This window comes from Centroberyx gerrardi, chromosome 16, assembly GCF_048128805.1.
Source record: "Centroberyx gerrardi isolate f3 chromosome 16, fCenGer3.hap1.cur.20231027, whole genome shotgun sequence".
Lineage (NCBI taxonomy): Eukaryota > Metazoa > Chordata > Actinopteri > Beryciformes > Berycidae > Centroberyx > Centroberyx gerrardi.
The window spans coordinates 25601237-25616206 of NC_136012.1; the positions used below are offsets into that span (position 1 = coordinate 25601237).

General features: G+C 41.4%; 1 protein-coding gene across 1 annotated transcript in view; it reads left to right on the plus strand.

The window, feature by feature from the left end:
- Window positions 1-14970, plus strand: part of pcgf3 (polycomb group ring finger 3) — a 55476-nt gene that overhangs the window by 20551 nt on the left and 19955 nt on the right. The window contains exons 2-4 of the mRNA XM_071920263.2: window positions 3497-3603; window positions 7109-7226; window positions 11783-11879. Of these exons, the coding sequence (XP_071776364.1) occupies window positions 3589-3603; window positions 7109-7226; window positions 11783-11879 (230 nt within the window). The 5' untranslated portion in view covers window positions 3497-3588. The remainder of the gene's footprint in view (window positions 1-3496; window positions 3604-7108; window positions 7227-11782; window positions 11880-14970) is intronic.

The window sequence follows — 14970 nt, forward strand, 5'->3', positions numbered from 1 at the left end:
GGGAAAATGGAAACTGAGCATATGAATGCAACGTAGACAAATATCCCTCTAAAACACAAAGAAGTGCAGTCCTGATGCCTACAATTAATATTTTATCATGAGAAGGCGTCCAAAGAACAATGTGCTTTAGCGCTGCAACCTGCAGTACATAACTTTAACTTTAAAACAGAGGTGAAACCCAAACTAAGGTGATCACACCTGCAGTTCATTTTCTTTGGTCTAAACCATAGTGGAGAAGTGGACAGTTGCATTTGGTTTGTTTAGGTTCGTTTAGGTTCCAGGGCTTGTAAACAAAAGTCACATGGACTCACAAGTAGCTTGTTTATTGGGCAGACTTTTGGTAACCTGTCATCCTGCCAGGTTAGAGATTTTGGTGGTCTAAGGGGGTCAAAACAAATCCGATTCCAGTCTCTGTAACTTCAGCTAAACATGATGGACTCAGGATTCATGCCCATATTTTGAAGAGGCATTTCACCTCATCTTAGGGCTGGGCGATATTTCAATATCATCATTTATCGTCTTTCAGTTTAATCATATTGTGATGATATGGTGATTGTGGGATTTCGTGACACACAATTCTGCTGTCTAAATTGATGACATTTTATTTTAAAAAAAAACTCTGACAAAATGACGTATGATAGGAATATTATTTGAAAATTTCAGTTTTGTTTGACATCACACCTAACGTTACCATTCAGTTCAGTGGGATGAACTTTCATTTGATTAGCAAACGTGATTTTACATACATGAGCCGTATTGTGATATATATCGATATTGAAAAAAATCCTTATGATTATCGTGATATTGATTTCAAACAGCCCTACCTCATCTTGACTCCCAAGTTTGCCCTCGGTCCATTTTGTGAGGAACTGCTGGCTGTCAGATGTCAACATCAATCTCCCTTCTACCCATAAAGCCTTATGTTTTGGGGTTGTTTGCTGTAGTTGGTTCAGATTACATTCTCACACCTGCCAAAATGCACCAAACTGAAAGTGTAAACGCTCCTGAGTTCAAATAAACCGCTCCAGACATGCTCGGTGTGTGAATGTGTCCTAAAATCATCCCCACGCCGACGCACAAATACCACATTACATCAGCGAGAAAGGCGCCGGGCGTCATGTGATGATAACATCTGTGTGAAGCTCATCAGCGCGTGGCGGCTCTCTAACAGGCAGCAGTGCAGTGTGTGTCCTCAGCAGCCCCCGTCACCATTCATCTCTATAGACTAACTGGGCTAATTTCATGGTCTGATGAGCAGACAGAGGCGGGCTGGCAGACTTGCTATCGTCACCGGAGAGTTTAAGGGATAATATTTTTTGTGTGTGTGTGTGGAGGAGGATGAAACATGCAACAGTGGTGGGTGTTCCCCTGGCATTCCCTTCGCCCATCGTGACTACAGTGGTCGGATTCCTACAATTAAGCAATGAATCACATAAAATAATGACACGACTAAACGTGGCCGCCTGGCTGGGGCACAGAAATTAGTTTTTCCCTGTGGGGGAGGACTACAACTTTTACAAAACACTGTACAATGGTGTTATTTCAGGGTGTTAAAGTGGTAATCTGTGAAATCCTAATTTTTTTTTAATTTACTCTCCATCTTTGGTGCTCAGCGCTCATTGCTGTGGTGTTTCTGCACTGCACTTCCCAGAGATCACCTGTCAGTCAAACAGTGACGTCTTCTTCCTTGGATTTTCTGTTGATGAAGTTAGAGTTTCTCTTTTCTTGCTGTCGTTGCTCATGCTTCTTTTATTTGTTCCAATCAAGTTGCTGTTGCTGCTGCTGGAAACTGCAAATGTAAAAAGCAAAGGAACTTATGAAGTGTCTGTAGATTGAATCACTGTTGTGTTGTATCAATCACAATTGAGAGCAGCAAAATGGACATTTATTTATATGAAAATGCCGCAGGTTATTACTAGGGATGCAACGATATATCAAAATTCAATATATTGCAATGCAAAAATGTGATAATGCGTATCGTGAGGCAGAAAAATAATCATGATATTAGCTCCATTTTATTCTGCCGTAGTAAGCACAAATGAGACGCTTGACCATCACAATTTCACAAGCTCTCCATCCAAATTCTATTGTTTGCACTTTGTAATGACATTTTTAAATTGTTGTTTACATTCCTGCAAGCCAATACCATCGCTAGAAAGATTTGTGGCTCAGATTTGTGGCAACATCATTTTGCGCAGTCAAACTTTTTTGTAATTGAACTTTTGTTTGTTACATCGTATCGTGGTTGTATTGAATAGTGAACCCCATATCGCGTATCGAATCGTATCATGAGATAAGCATATCGTCCCATCCCTAGTTATTACTATAAACCAAGGAAATGTGGCAGCAGGGTGGAGTAACGGCCCTTCAGTTGGAGGGTTCAAGCCCCTCCGTCCTGCTGAAGTGTCCTTGAGCAGCTGAATGAATTCTTAGTAGCCTATATAATGAAACTCTCCCTAATATATACAGTACTTAAAATCAAGTAACAACACAAAATAAATAGCCTAAGTACAAGTGCACAAATGTATTTGCAGCAGTGTTATTGTGGTTGGACTCTCTCTTGCTGCTACAATCCACTGCATGCCACAAGGCCTGAATGCACAGTCATATAATGCCTCTTTGTATTACAGTGTTATGTATAGACTATAATGTAATTTATGTCCTGCACTGTCTCCCAGTCCCATGTACTGAATGTGAGCTCCTGTTGTCTCTGTATTATACTCAGTATGAGTTGTTGAATGTCGATACGTCTGCATCAACATCACCAAGACAAATTCGACTGAGGTGATTCTGAATGACCTGGAATGATGCCAATGCTATTTAAGTGTTACCCAGCTCATCTGTATGATGGCAGAGGCCTCGCAGTTTAAGCTAGCCTTGTTTGTAAAGCGTTATCGTGGATGCAGGCTTGGTTTCCAAACAGTTTTGCAGCTGCAGGGCATCTTTCTTCTTCTTGTTTTGCCAAAGAGAAGAATTGTTTCATTTAACAAAGGACTATGGAAATGATTTTGCCTCCAAGAAACCAGGTTTTGTTTCTTGATGGCATCACATATTAGAGCCCCGGTCCTCTCTCCTGGTTTCCAGTTTTGCAGGGAGGGAGTTGTTTATGTTCACAAATATCATTATATTGTATTATATTGTGATATTGATGACCACAAGCCAAATGCTGGTACATTTTGGCTGTGGTCAGTAAATGAGTCTAGACTGGCAGCAGCTGTTTTGGCAGATAACCAGGCCTCATTCGGACGTCCTATCCTAAAAACCTAGTTGGCTAGGGAAACAGAGAAAGCGGATGGTGAATTGTGGGTTGAAGCAGCCACTGTGGCCTACTTCCTGACCTCAATGCGATACAGTCACATCCATGCTGATTTTCATTCAAACAAATAACATAAATTGGGTTTCTAATTCTGAGTGGATCTTCCATGTAAACGTTGACTCAAGTTAGTCTTCCTAAGCCTAACGACCTTGGTTCTCCCTCTCCCTCTCCCCTCCATAGGCTCCAATGAGAGGCTGTCCATGATGCGGAGCTAACACCGTCCGCCGCACAACCACAGGAAGAGACGTGGCCGCCACACCATCAGTCAACACATGGCGGCTTTAGGGGTAAGACAAGCCAAAGAGCCACACTGGTTTCCTTGTCTCCTGGTCAGGGGTCCTACAGTTATGGGATTTGTGTGTAAAATGGGTCTCCAAACAATTTTAGACATGTAACAGAAATGGGTTGATACCGTGTGTTTTTTTCCCTCAACCAGTCAAGTGTTTAATGTCAAGCTTGGCTGCTAGTTACCTTTTTCAGGAACAACTTTAATAACAAATGTAATGTTTACACACATCCCAAGTGTTGGCTGAAGCTTGCCAACATATGATCTGGGAATTTTAAATCTAGTCAATGAAAAAAATATTTTAACATTTGAACATAGACTGTTAAATAATGGTCTTGGAAATTGAGCTCTGCGTGGTGGAATAGTTTTCGAAATGTCATAGAAGTCATGGGACAAATCAAGACTATGCAACTAGTTATTTAGAGTTAGATTCAAAAGCAGACTATAGAGGTAATAGCTTGCCACTAGCCATGTCTTAAATGGGAATTTAGCAGCATAGAATCAAACAACATAATATGTATATAACATCTATCTGTTTGTCTGTGTCTGTATCTTTATCCTCATCCCAGCCACAAGCCACATTGACAGTTTTACCAGTCAGTGAGATTTTCAGAACAGGACAGAGCCTCCGAATCATGGGTGGTTAGCTGTGTAAGTGGCTGACTCAGCAGCCATAACTAACCATTATCTGGCCAGTAGCTGATGTTTACATCTGTCTGTCACACAAGTCACCAAGTCAGTCATTCAGGCTCTTGGTTAGTCAGTCAACCTGTCACACACTCGATCAAACAAGCAAGTCAATCAGCTTGGTTGATATGTTGCTGTACTTTGACTGATTGTGGGCAGTGCGAGAGGCTCCAGTTGCATCTATGTAGCTGTCTGCAGCTAAGTTTTGAACAGGCAAATTATGTATTTTTTTATGCTTTTTCCTTATAACATTACATCATTTTGATGAGTTAATATAGCTGTAATTAGGTAGCACTGATCAAAAATATACAAAAAAAACTCAATAAAATGACTTCAGAGCTTTCCATCGACCCCAATGATGGATGCAGCTGTTCTCCAAGCTTTGTTTTTGAGACGTTTAAGCTTTCAAAATAAAAGTTGTAGAGAACTAGGAAGCTTTAAATGGCTGGAATCAACTTCTCGTTCATTTTGTACTTGCTAGGCAGAACTATTGTTCATGGAACGAAATCACATCAGTAGGGAAACGAGGAAGCGCTGAAATCTGATTGGCCGTTGACTGCCGGTGACTGCCAAAACTTCGGCCATGGCCAACTTTTCTCAGTTGATAATCTTGGTAAGCTCCAGTGACTGGTCGATGGTGTTGCTCGCAGTGTGAACACACAGTTAGTCAGTCAGTCAGTTACTCACTCTCTTAGAATCTGTATAGCAAGTCACCGCTTTCACCATCTTTCCCCTTCACATGTTTTGAGGCCTGAATCACCGGCCGAGCTGTCGCAGCATGTTACCCCTCCTGGTCTGTGTGTGGTCTTGCAGGTACACGTTGAACTGAACCGAGACACCAGGCAGTGCAGCGGGTCTTTGCTCTCTGTCCTGACTGTGGTGTAAAATTCACAACAGGCCATTCCTGCCAGCAGTGAATCATTGTATATACTATTTTTTTACCTCCCTTATTGGTGATAGCATTGCTAGACAAAATGGCACCTCGGTGTTGAATATATCACTCCGTGGAGACAGGTTGTTGTCTGAGTGAAGTGTTAGCAATACCTGGGAGACTGTTTTTTTTTTTGTTTTTTTTACAGTGATTAGAGGTATGACAGTGATGCAATAGCAGCACTGAAGTGTTACCAGTGCATGTGTACTGTCTGAAAGGTTTTCTTCAAAGAGCCATACAACCATAAGATTAAAAGCAGGAGAAAACAACAACGATGCCTAACTAGCTCCCTGGATACCACAACAGTTGCCATAGCAACCCGTATAGCCCAGCTAGCTAATGTATAATACTGCAATAATATCCAAGATGGCGTTCTTTATTGTGGTTATGGGTACTTTGGTGCTGCCGACAGTACATGGTGGGGCTTTTATTCAACGGTTGCCATTGCTTGTGTACTAATAAAAATGTTGAGTTGGCATAGCAACCAGTAAACTGCAGCTTGTCATGTTTTATGGGAATAATCAGCATGGTTTGACCACATCTTCGATCAATCATATGCGCTATATATTCAGCTGATACTGTATGTGTGTGACACTGAACCAGAATACAGACAAAGTCGTTTTTCTTTCCTTGGAGGTTATTTAAGGGGAAATTAAGCTCAGCTGAGAGTTAACAACCATCAAGGATTTAAGATCTTTTTATTGTCTGTGTGTTGCAACCTGCTCGCTGTCGCAGCACGTTTTCAGAAATGCTGTCAACTTCCTCTATTAGCACATCTGTGATGTTATGCAATTTACAGTTTAGGCATTTAGCTCTTATTCTGTAGTGGCTGCAGTGGATCGAACCTGCAACCTCCTGGTTATTAGACGGTCTCTCTGGCCTCTAGGCCACTCAGCCTCCCCATCAAACACTGTGAAACAGATTTGAACCTGTGACATCGCAGGGTTTCCCGCTGGAAATGTGTTAGTCAGTGTGTTAGGCTGACTAACCTAAATACCTGAATAAACAAACTTAATGTTGCCTGTCTGCTGTTTCTATTTAATATGCGAGGGTAAAAAACTGCTGTTTCCACTGTGTTTGAAAAGTAAAATACATATCAGCTTACTTGTAGCCTAACAAAGTATTCCAGTAAATGCAGGGAGGAAGGCAGAGCAAAAGTGGTTTGCAAGTATTACTGCTAACAGAGCTAAATACCAACATTTTAGACTGTAGGGTCAGGACGGTGTGCTTATCTCAAGATATGATGTAAGAAATAAAAATGCACTGAAAACAAAGTGACTGTGCAGAATTCTGTTTATTTCTGAGCCACAAATCTTTTTAGCAATGACAATAGCTTGCTAGAATGTAAACGCCCTTGAAAACGAGATGATACATCTCAAGGGGTTTATCCTGATATAATAAATTTCTCTCTAAACAACAATATGACGATGTCATTACAAAGTGCAAATAACATAATTTGGATGGAGAGCTTGTGAAACTGTGATGGTCAAGCGTCTCATTTGTGATTAATACAGCAGAATAAAAAGCAGTTAATATCGCGATTCATTTTTCTGCCCCACATGCGTATTGTCGCATTTTTGCATTGCGATAAATGGCTTTAACATTAGCTCAAGTCGTAACAGTTACCTTGACTCACGAGATGCAACGCTCCCGAAATAATCTGCTCCTCGTCGGTCGCAGTGTCTCTTTTGGGCAGCAGATTGGACGCTGTGTTCATCATGGCTTCCATCTCAACGAAATTAAACATGGAAATATTGAAGTTTGGGAGTTTTTAGACTTTTACAGTCAAGTGAAAGTACTTTGTTTACTGTGTCAGCAGCAGGATGTCGTGTGTCTGCTGTTTTTAAAGCTGTAATCGATTTATTTTTTGTCGGTTCTCCCCCTGCAGAACCCCGACATGCTGACGAGGAAGATAAAGCTGTGGGACATCAACGCCCACATCACCTGTCGCCTGTGTGAGGGCTACCTGATCGACGCCACCACCGTCACAGAGTGCTTACACACCTGTAAGTCTCTCTCTCTGTCACTCTCTCTCTCTCTCTCTCTCTCTGTCGCTCTCTCTCTAGTGTCTCTCGCTCTCTCTAGTCTCTCTCTCTCTCTCTCTCTGTGTCTCTCTCTCTCTCTCTCTCTCTCTCTCTCTGTCGCTCTCTCTCTCTCGCTCTCTCTGTCGCTCTCCTCACACACACTCTCTCACTCACGCACACACACACACACTCTCTCTCTCTCCCTCTGTCTCACTGTCTCTCTCTCTAGTGTCTCTCGCTCTCTCTAGTGTCTCTCTCTAGTGTCTCTCTTTCTCGCTCTCTAGTCTCTCTATCTCTCTAGTCTCTCTCTAGTATCTCTCTCTAGTGTCTCTGTCTCTCATTCACTCATACGCATTGTTTTTAAGTTTCTCATTCTTTTCTTTCGATTCTGCTGTCTTCCTCTGTTTTTCTTTTTTCTTTCTCTTTCAGCTCTCTCCTCACTTATTCTCTTTCTATCTTACGTATTCTCTTTTTTGTTCCCATCACACACTGTCTTTCTATGCTGTCTTATTTCTATTCTCTCATCCTCTTTCTTTGCCTGTTTATGGTCTTTTTTCTTTTGTTTTCCCTCTTTGTTTGTTTGTTTGTTTGTTTGTTTGTTTCTTTCTCTCTTTCTTTCTGTCTTTCTTTCTTGTTCTCTGTTCCATTTATTTTTCTCTTTCTATCTCTTCCTTATTTTGTGGCAGTCACACGCACAAACACACGCACACACACACACGCACACACACACACACACACGCAGGATCAAAGGAGATGTGATTGTTTTAACACCAGGTAGTCTGCACATTTATTAGCCCTCAGACTATTAAGGCGAGAAAATGCCGTCTCTGATTCACAGCATGGTGCATCGTTTGCTGAGGATTTTCAATTAAGTGGAACAATACAATATATCCACATTTACAATTACTGTCATAATATTATCTGGTCAGTTCCTCGGCTCTCACCCTAATTAACCCTTCAGTGCTTGTATGAGCGCTGTTAGAGTATGGATCTAGTTGAGCGTCTCAACTTTTGAGGATGTGGGTCAGATTGAATTTGGTTGAATTTGATTCCCCGGCAGCCGTTCCTGACATGTTAAATATGTCTTTTCATGTAGCAGCTTTTTACGATTGCTTGTATTCGTCTGTGTGAAACAACTTTCAGGACATTATTGCTCTTTATTTCCTTTCCTAGTATTCTTCTATCAGACTTTTTTGGGTCACAGGAGTGTTTTCTTATTGTGTGTTCATGTGCTGGTTCATGTGCTGTCATTCAAACAAATGTTGGGTTAGTCTGGCTAACTATAAACTTACAATAAAGGAGCATCTATGTGTTTTCTTACTGTTGACTGACACAAAACTCATTTGTGTCACATTTTTCAAGAAGGTTTTTTGAGAAGGTTAAAGGTCACCATTGTGTCATAACTTGGAAACTCGGGTAGCAAACTTTTCTCAGAGTTTCCAACTTAATCGTCCGACTTTGGAGGGCGTTCATGCATTCAAGTAGGAAATTAGTTTTTCCGATATATCCGATAGCACTTGAACGCACTGTGGCTCTGACCCTTGCACTCTTTGCCATTGGTTGCTTGCAGTGTCAGTGATTAGGGATGTACCAATCAGATTTTCTGAGGCCGATTCTGATGATCAATTTCTTAGCCAATCTCTGTTCATTAAAGGAAGTATTGCATTTTCCCCAGGCTTTCAACTAACGGCACATCATGTAAAAGTGCACAGTAAGCATAAAGAGTAAAATTTCAATCTAGCACTGCACTGCTGCATGACATAGCTACCTAGCCATGTGTAAATAAATCAGATTTTTTTTTAATCCAAACATAGTTATTACATGTTAGTGTGTGCTTGATGCCGCTGGTAGCGCATGAAAATAGTTTGCAATGAGGCAGGATAGACTATGCTTTCCTTCCAATATACTAAACGGTTTCTAATCATATGAAATTCTGAAATTCATAACAAGTCAGTAATGAATATACTGTATATGAGCTGTGAAAGTGTTTATTAACAGTTGGAAATAGGAAATGAATCTACTAATCAAACACTCTCTGTTCAGAGAGGAGAGGAATGAAGTGGCCGAGTCTCTCTGTGCCGGAAACGACTGTTCAGCTGCTGTCAAATGGCACATGAGCGTATATAACGTACAGTATGTGGGCCTGTAATGTGATTGGGCAGTTGACACGGTGGCGCAGCTTATTGGCGATCAGGTTATTGAAGGCTGATGTGCTGTTGCGCTCGCTCCGAGTCGCTCTGGGTGAGGCTGTCGGCTAAACGCCTCAAATGTAAGATGTAGCTGTAAATCACTCCGGGGCTGACTGGCACTCTGCCCGTCTGTACTCTTGCGTAATGGTTTCAGAGCAGAAGCATCTTTCATCACCGGTTCAGTTTCCTCCTCAGTCTAGCCAGATCCTTGTTGTAGAACCAGTGAAGCCTGCAACATCTCTGAAGGAAGAAGTTGTGCTGGGACAGTTCATGCTGGGTAGTGGTGTCCAGCAGGCCTGAACTGAATTGTTAGAGGGACTTTCTCTAGCCACTTATGTGTTGTAGCTTTCTTACTAGCTGTTAAAAAAACTGGGATATTGCCCAGATAAATTGTAAGGAAAGAACAATCAATTTCAGCTCCAATGATATGTTTTATTATTGTTATTACTTCCTGCTAATATAGCTGGATGAGCTGACCTCTGACCCCTAACCCTGGCAGTTCTGGCTCAGTTCCTAGGAGTGCTGAAAGCTATTGACAAAAAAATCTAATTGCGATTATTTGTCAGAATATTGCAATTGTGAATCATATCATCACAAGTTTTTCAGAACTTTAAAACTGTTTAAGGAAAAGTGATTTTGTACAAAAAAAAAAAAAAAAAATATATAGATGTCAGCATGCAGGATTTACTGAGTTTGAGTATGATGAAAGGTTTTCACCAATATTTCTACTTGATTGATGGAGCAAAGATTACCTGCAGCTCTAAAACAACTTGTTTAGAAATCCAGTTTGGACGCTTCTCTCTCTATTAATTGCAGCTTTTGCATTTTTTTAGAAATTGCATTCATATTGCAATTTCTATTTTTCTTTTGATGAATTGTTCAGCTCTAGTTCCTGGCTCTACACCTCGAGGTATACAGGACAACCAGTAACACAGGAGTGTGGTTGCAGAATATTTGATTTCAATCCCCTTGCAATGTTCGCAGTATAAAGCTTATTTTACTGTCGAATTCAGTGTAATTCTCTCCAGATAAGAGCATCAGCTGAATGCCTAACGCAGCATCATGAACACACTGTTAACATGCAGCAGACAGGTGAGAAGCAGCCAGACAGAGCAACACCTGAGCTGGGCAGCAGAGGGAGCTCTTCCTCCACAGATGGCGGCCGGTCGGCCCGCTTTACACTCCGAGTCTAGACGAAAGCTTTGATCTGAAGGGGAGGAAGGAGCTCCGCCGCCGCCGCAGAGACGAGACGCACAGATTCACGTCACGCCATCAGTGCTTCAGCTCTTCTGACAGAACAGGCAGATCTTCATAACGACGTTCAACTGAGACTGCAATAAAACTCTCGTGTCGAGGTGGAGATGTAGGGCCACTTCCAGCAAACTTCAGTCCTGGTTCATATATATACGCCTTGTATTAGGTGTGTGTGTGTAGCTTGTAAGGCTCTCACCTGATTGGCTGAAAGGTGGCATAGGTGAGAGGTCAATCCATTTAAATTTAGGCATCGGTTTATTAGTTGTTTCACCAGAAGGCAGCATATTGTTATTGGTGTGATACCGGCTCTCTGATGCCCAAAGATTTGTTCCCTTTCTACCTATGTGAACATGCATGACACACACACACACACACACACACACACACACACACACACACACACGCACGCACAAACAATCTTCTCTCCAGGATTGTCATTTCTTGTGTCTGGTAGCTGCTGTGTTGTTATTGTTATTGCGTGTTTCTGATCTTTATTGCACCCATCTTTGTTCTATTATGGTTTTTTGATTGCTATCGGTGCTTGCTTTATCGTTCTCAGCGTCTTTGTAGTGTGTTGTGACACTTTTGTGTGCCGTGCGCTCAAAATAAATTCAGTTTGAATCAGCAACATGCAAGAAAGAACGAGCGTTGCGCTTGAACATCAGGAAACGACGACTAGTGAGGAAATGGTGATCATAATGGCAGCATTTATAATTTAATAATGCAGCTGATGCTCTCGCTTCCATTCTTAGATCACAACATTACAGGCAGCAACCAATAGTGAGGATTGCTCGCTGTGTAGTTGAAAGTGAGATGAGATGTTGATTTAAGATGCCGAATGTGTGGGAGAATTTGAGTTATTCCTCAAATCATCAAGACTAATCGTGATCACAAATAATCTGGATTATGGTTTTAGCTGACATAAAGGCAGCCGTGCTACAAAGGCATTGAAAAACTACAACATTTATGTCATTTGAAACGGGTGTCTGAAAACTGACTGGACATATGGTTCTTTGTCTGAAGGCTTGGAGAGTAACCATATGTTCTGTGTGTGTGTGTGTGTGTGTGTGTGTGTGTGTGTGTGTGTGTCTCCAGTCTGCAGAAGCTGCCTAGTGAAGTACCTGGAGGAGAACAACACGTGCCCCACGTGTAGGATTGTTATTCACCAGAGCCATCCACTGCAGTACATCGGGTGAGTGAGGGAGCGCCGCAGACCCCCCCCCCCCCCCCCCCCCATACACACACACACACACACACACACACACACGCACGCTATGATACAGGCTCAGTGATGTGCTTTTTTTCGCCCACACGCTCCTTTTTTCTCCCTCTGATTTTTATCTGCTTTATCTGCGTTTCTCTCTGAATCCCTCACTCATGTGCATACACACTCACACACACACATTTGCACGCCCATGCACACACACGTTGACATGTTGTCAGTGGTCCGTCAGTGTGCAGGGAGGTGGTTGCTGCCTCTGGGGGCAGGAGCCGTGCAGCTCCAGTAAACAATATACTACCAAGGAGCAAAACTGCTACTTGGCTTTTCCATTTGATTTCTGCTCACAGCTCTTTTGCAGCGAAAGCCTCGAGCCGCTCAGGATCGACCGTATCAAACAACAGATCAGAAACACCCAGCACACCCACTGCCACGGTGCTGAAGGGAATTTAGATGACCAGGTAGAGCTAGCATTGTACCTCAGTCATGCCCTCATGATGCTACGCTGGACCAAATACTAGAACACCTGATCGTGTCACCGTACCACAGCAAACACCTTTTGTTGATTCAAAAGTTACATAAAACAACATGAGGTTTGGTGGATGCTTTTATCCAAAGTGCCTTTCAGTATTGAGAGTAGGGTTTAAGGCTCTATCCATTATTTTTTCAATTAAGCGATTAATCATTTAGTCTGTAAAATGTCAAAACTAATGACAAATGTCCATCACAAGTTCCCAGAGCCCAAAGTGATTCTTAAAATTGTTGACTTAGTCTGACCAGAAGCCAAAAAACCTCCAGAGTATTTCATATATCATTTTAGAACGATATGAAATGGAGAAAAGCAAACAAATCTTAGCAGTTGTGAAGCTGTAACCAGCAAATGTTTGGTATTTTTACTTTTTACGATTAATCGATTATCAAAATGATAATCGATTAATTTTCTGTCAATCAACTAATCGATTAATCAACTTATCGTTTCAGCACCATATCGGTCTAATCCTGACCGATATATGGGACTGATATTGGCCTTTTATCAAATATCAGATATCAGCCAGTCATTGTCATTCACTGCCAATATGATGGAGGTCTGGAAAACCCTTTCTTTGCACTTTTTATTTATTCATTTAATTGTTCAATAATCAATAATCTTTGTCAATTAAGAGATTCCCTGTATGTGTCTCCCTGCTTTAAAGAGCTGCTAACTGCTAAATAATTTCTTTTTAGTCTGGGTTTCAGTGGAGAGTTTTAATTCCACATGCTGTGTCAGAGGCTTTTCCACCCTGACGAGAATAAAACTCTTGTATTTGTAAGTTTTTGGCATGAAAATGGTCAAATTTAAAGATATTGAATATCGGCGCGAAATACAGATTCAAGCCAAAAAATATCGGCATCCTCAAAAAACCCATATCAGTCAAACCCTGATTGAGAGTGCATACACTTTAGCATGGGTGGGAATGGAACCCCTAACTCTGGTAATGTTAGTGCCTTAGTTAGTTAGTTAGTTAGTTTTATTATCCTTTCGGAAATTCTCTTTGTGTCTGTGGCAACTGTCAGACAAATACAACCATAACAGAAAGGACATTACAATTAAAGACAGACATTTAACAACAAAGTGCTCCACATCAACATCACCAACAATCAAGAATTAATACAACAAAATGCAAGTGACACACACCTCATATCATCAGGATTTGTAAGCACACAACCTCCGCTCCTCAGCAGCATACATAATATATCTGGTCTGTCTCTTCTCGCTGTTGCCAGCTACAGGAGCTACAGGACCACAGGAACACTAGCTAGATGCTCAGAAACACCCGGCACACTCACAGTTACTGCTAACAACCGGTTGCCACTGTTGATTTGCTTTGAGATGGTGAGGGAGAGTTGGCACAAGTCTTAACACTACCATACTATACTAGACCACAGCTAACACTAAGGAAAACTATTAAAAGCGACGCCTACTCTTGCAAATGATTGACAGCACAAAATTACGTTTTTATATAATTCTCTTGTTGACTAAATAAGTAAACAACACCCTCACACTCTCGATCCTCTATATATTAGGGATACTGAATGATGAACTTCATGCAGTGATTTTCTTTTCAGTTCAAAATGAAGAGGTGACATTTCAGAAATGAAGTCGTCTTCCGCAGACAGTTGTGTTTTTTTTTTTTCGTGAATTCACTCTGCCTGGCTAAATCTACTCTAAGGGCTTTGTGTTATTCATGCACTCTGCTCGCTGGTGCATTAATGTCTGATTAATGCGACACACAAACCTGAATGTGTACCAGCAATTTAGTCATTACCGTCTAACTGCGCTGTCTGCACAGTCATTGTTTTGGTGGAGATGCTCCATTTCAAACACATTAGCTATTCACACAGCTGTTTTTTGTTTTTTTCCCACACTGCTGAAAATCGAAGATGATGGGACCATCACAAATGATCCGAAGGCAAAATGCTTAACCGGATGACAGATATCTTCATCTGCTCATCAAGAAGAGCGTTCAAAGTCGATGTTTGTGATTGGAATCTAAATCACACTCGCAGAAGTCTCCTTTCACAGAATTAGCATGGCAGAACTCATCACACCACTCATAATGTCAAGTGTTGCTTTCCTTGATGCTTGTAATCCATGGGTCTTTCAAATACTTCAGATTGTTCAGGTTATGACAATACAACCATTACTTAAAATAACTTAAAACACTCACTAAGCCAAATTTAAGAACAGCTGGGCATACATTGGATCTGGGGAGGAAAATAACTTATCTGCTGGCCTCGGTGGCTGGTGGATTCCAACGTTTACGAGCCTCTTTCACTATTTCACCAACCAACCAGACTTTTAGAATTACAAAAATCATTTAAACACTGGTTGGTTACCTGCCCAGGTGGCTGGTGAAGTCAACAAACATACCAGCCACAGGCAAAATGTACCACCATGTAGCTGGTGTCTGGTAATAATTAATTACAAGTTGAATTCACTGCTAAACAGGCAATCTTAAAGAATTGTGAGACATGACCTTTTCCATATGAGAGAGTATACAGCAGACAGAGAACAGATGTGATG